Below are 2876 nucleotides of genomic sequence, written 5' to 3' on the forward strand. Positions count from 1 at the left end.
GCGATACGCCACCAGAGCTCCCCTTATCACTTTAGCCCATAGCTTTCTTAACCTCTTTTGTCACCACTTATTAGCTACATGAAACACTTGTTTCTTATTTCATAGGCTAATGTTTCAGAGGTATCCATACATCTTTTATGTACTAGATAGGCAACAATCATTGCCAATGGAAGTAGCAATCAAGTAATCAGATGACATACTGCATTGGGCAAATTGGCTGCAAAATATTTCTTTAAGGCATTAAAAAGCACAGGTCACTTTGATGACTAAGATGTGCCTGACCCATGCCATGGTCTTTTCAATCACCTCATATGAATGTGAACTCATATGAATGTGAAAGCTATACAATGAGAAAGGAAGACCAAAGAAAAGTTCACACATTGGACTTGTGGTGTTGGTGAAGAATATTGAATATATCACGAACTGCCAGAAGAATGAACAAATCTGTCTTGGAGGAATACAGCCAGAGTGCTCCTTAGAAGCAAGGATGGTGAGACTTCAATTTACTTTGGACATGACATCAGGAGGGACCAACATCAGACGGAGAAGAACATTATGCTCGGTAAAGTAGAGGGTCAGTGAAAAGGAAAGGAACCTGATATGAGATGAATTGATATGGTGGCTGCAACAATGGTCTCAAACATAACAATGATTGTGAGCATGGTGGAGGACCCAGCAAGGTTTCCTTCTGTTATACACTGAGGTGTTATGAGTCAGAGTCAACTTATGACAACAAGAATTATATAGCCAATTACATAGACACTCCAAAAAGTTTCCAGAGGTCAATGCCTGCTCATTAAATATGGACAGCAATGTAAAGCCATGTTAAAAGAATAAAATCCCTACTGCACGGTGGCAAGAAGAATGAGATCCTATGTTTATGATGTCATCCAATCCAATACTACCAACCTTTACAGGTACGAAGACAACTTACTGTTGTTTTCTGCAAAAATCCTGATGACAGGCATCAACTCAAAGAGCACTTTCGGTTTTGATTCAGTGAGTTTCATGTTTCTTTTGTCCCAGCCAGCACCTTCCAGATATAAGCCATAGACATAGACACCCTCGATTGGAGGAGCAGAGATGTCGTCCTTCATCCATTTGGTGACTTCGTTACAAAGCACCATATTGTCCAGAGCCCAACCTTTGTTGGCACGAGTTACTTCCTATTCAAGGCAAGAACAAAAACAAAGGACTAAGGAAGAAATTAAAAGTTTGTATTAATATAGAGCATAACAATGATGAAACTGTGGTTCTAAATTAGTCTAGTCCAAAGCAATTAAAAAATTATTTAAAGAGTGAAAAATAATCCTGTATAAGCAATTGTTGTTGTGTGCCATCGAGTTGGACCTGACTTATAATGATCCCTCCTTGGGTTTCTGAGGCAAAATCACTACGGAAGTAGATTGCCCAACCTTCCTTCCAAGGAGTGGCTGGTGGGTTTGAACTGCCAGCCTTCTGGTTAGCAGTCAAATGCCTTAGGCACTATGCTACCAGAGCTCCTCACTATACAATAGCCATGTCTTAATTGAGCCAGTTACACTTTAAAAATAAATATAATAACAAATACAGTAAAACTTGCAGAAGTTGGAAACTGCATAAGGTGGAAACGTGTCAGAGAAGGAAACTCAAATATTTTCCACCAAAATGAGTAATAGAAAAATGGTTAAAGGCAGAAAATTTGTGAGACAGAGAGAAACAAGGCTATCCCATCAAGTTCTGACTCTCACAGGTTTCACTGTATAAAAATAACATTTTGAAGTACAAGCTGGCAGTCTGCAGAGAAGCTGTTAGATTTATTTTCATGACAATGTAACTACTAGTGCCAAAAAGCGACAGTCATTCTCTTATTATATGCTTCAAAACTATAATGAAAGAGGAAAAGTTGGGAGAAGAAAATTATAACAACACAATGGGGTACAAATCAGAGCTATTACCTGGCGCATAGCAGTTAAAAATCCTTGGGGGTTGAAAAAGCCCGTCATCCAAAAGCAGTGGGGCCGGCCACTGAAAACCCAGGACGTAAACTGGCGATTTCTTTCCAGAAGTTCAGTAAGCCAGAAACCCAATGTACTTGAACCCCAAGATGCCTAAGAAGCATACAACAAAACAACTAATTAATGCAGGGTTAGTTCTGTTGTTTAACTGGGTTTGTTCAAAGAACAGTGATGAAATATCAGTTTTTCCTTTAGAATACAACAGTCCCTAGACATAATTCCCCTTATGTTGTGACATTTAAGGTTTTCAGATTATTTTCCCTCCTTAATAACATTAATGATCTTAAGATATGGTAGAATCAGCTAATCACCACATGAGTAAACCAAACCCATTGCCATCGAGTTGATCCCAACTCATGGTGACCCCTTGTGTTATGCAGTAGAATGGCTCCTTTAAGTTTTTTTGGCTGTAATCTTTACAGAAGCACATTGCCAGGACTCTTTGCTGCAGCATGGCTGAGTGGGTTCGAATCACCAGCATTTGGGTTAGTCATTGAGCACCATTGGGGCCACCCAGTGACCTACCACATAAACACCGTATGTTGTTCAACAATGGGCAACAGTGGGTTCAAACATGGCAATAACTGTGAGGGTGGCCCAGGACGAGACAGTGTTTTGTCTGTTGTACATCGGTCACTATGAGTTGGAACCAAGTGGATGGAACCTAACAACAACAGTGCTACTGAAGATATCTGATGTCCGTAGAATCACCTTCCACGTACCAATACATACATCACCAATTCCGTTCTTTATTGAAACTCGACTATTTCTCCTTGGGTTACATTTGCAATAGATACAATATAAAACAGAATTTCTATGTCCATAAATACACTCCCATCCTCATCTGAATAAATCAACATCACTTAGAATATACAGTGT

General features: G+C 39.5%; 1 protein-coding gene across 1 annotated transcript in view; it reads right to left on the reverse strand.

Annotated features, from left to right (window-relative positions):
• Positions 1-2876, reverse strand: part of LOC103211144 (dynein axonemal heavy chain 5) — a 240282-nt gene that overhangs the window by 19686 nt on the left and 217720 nt on the right. Inside the window, exons 41-42 of the mRNA XM_007957061.1 lie at positions 1938-2090; positions 935-1166 (exon numbers count right to left, since the gene is read on the reverse strand). Of these exons, the coding sequence (XP_007955252.1) occupies positions 935-1166; positions 1938-2090 (385 nt within the window). The remainder of the gene's footprint in view (positions 1-934; positions 1167-1937; positions 2091-2876) is intronic.

Source organism: Orycteropus afer, unplaced genomic scaffold, assembly GCF_000298275.1.
Source record: "Orycteropus afer afer isolate SDZICR_OR568_19922 unplaced genomic scaffold, OryAfe1.0 scaffold00700, whole genome shotgun sequence".
Taxonomy (NCBI): domain Eukaryota; kingdom Metazoa; phylum Chordata; class Mammalia; order Tubulidentata; family Orycteropodidae; genus Orycteropus; species Orycteropus afer.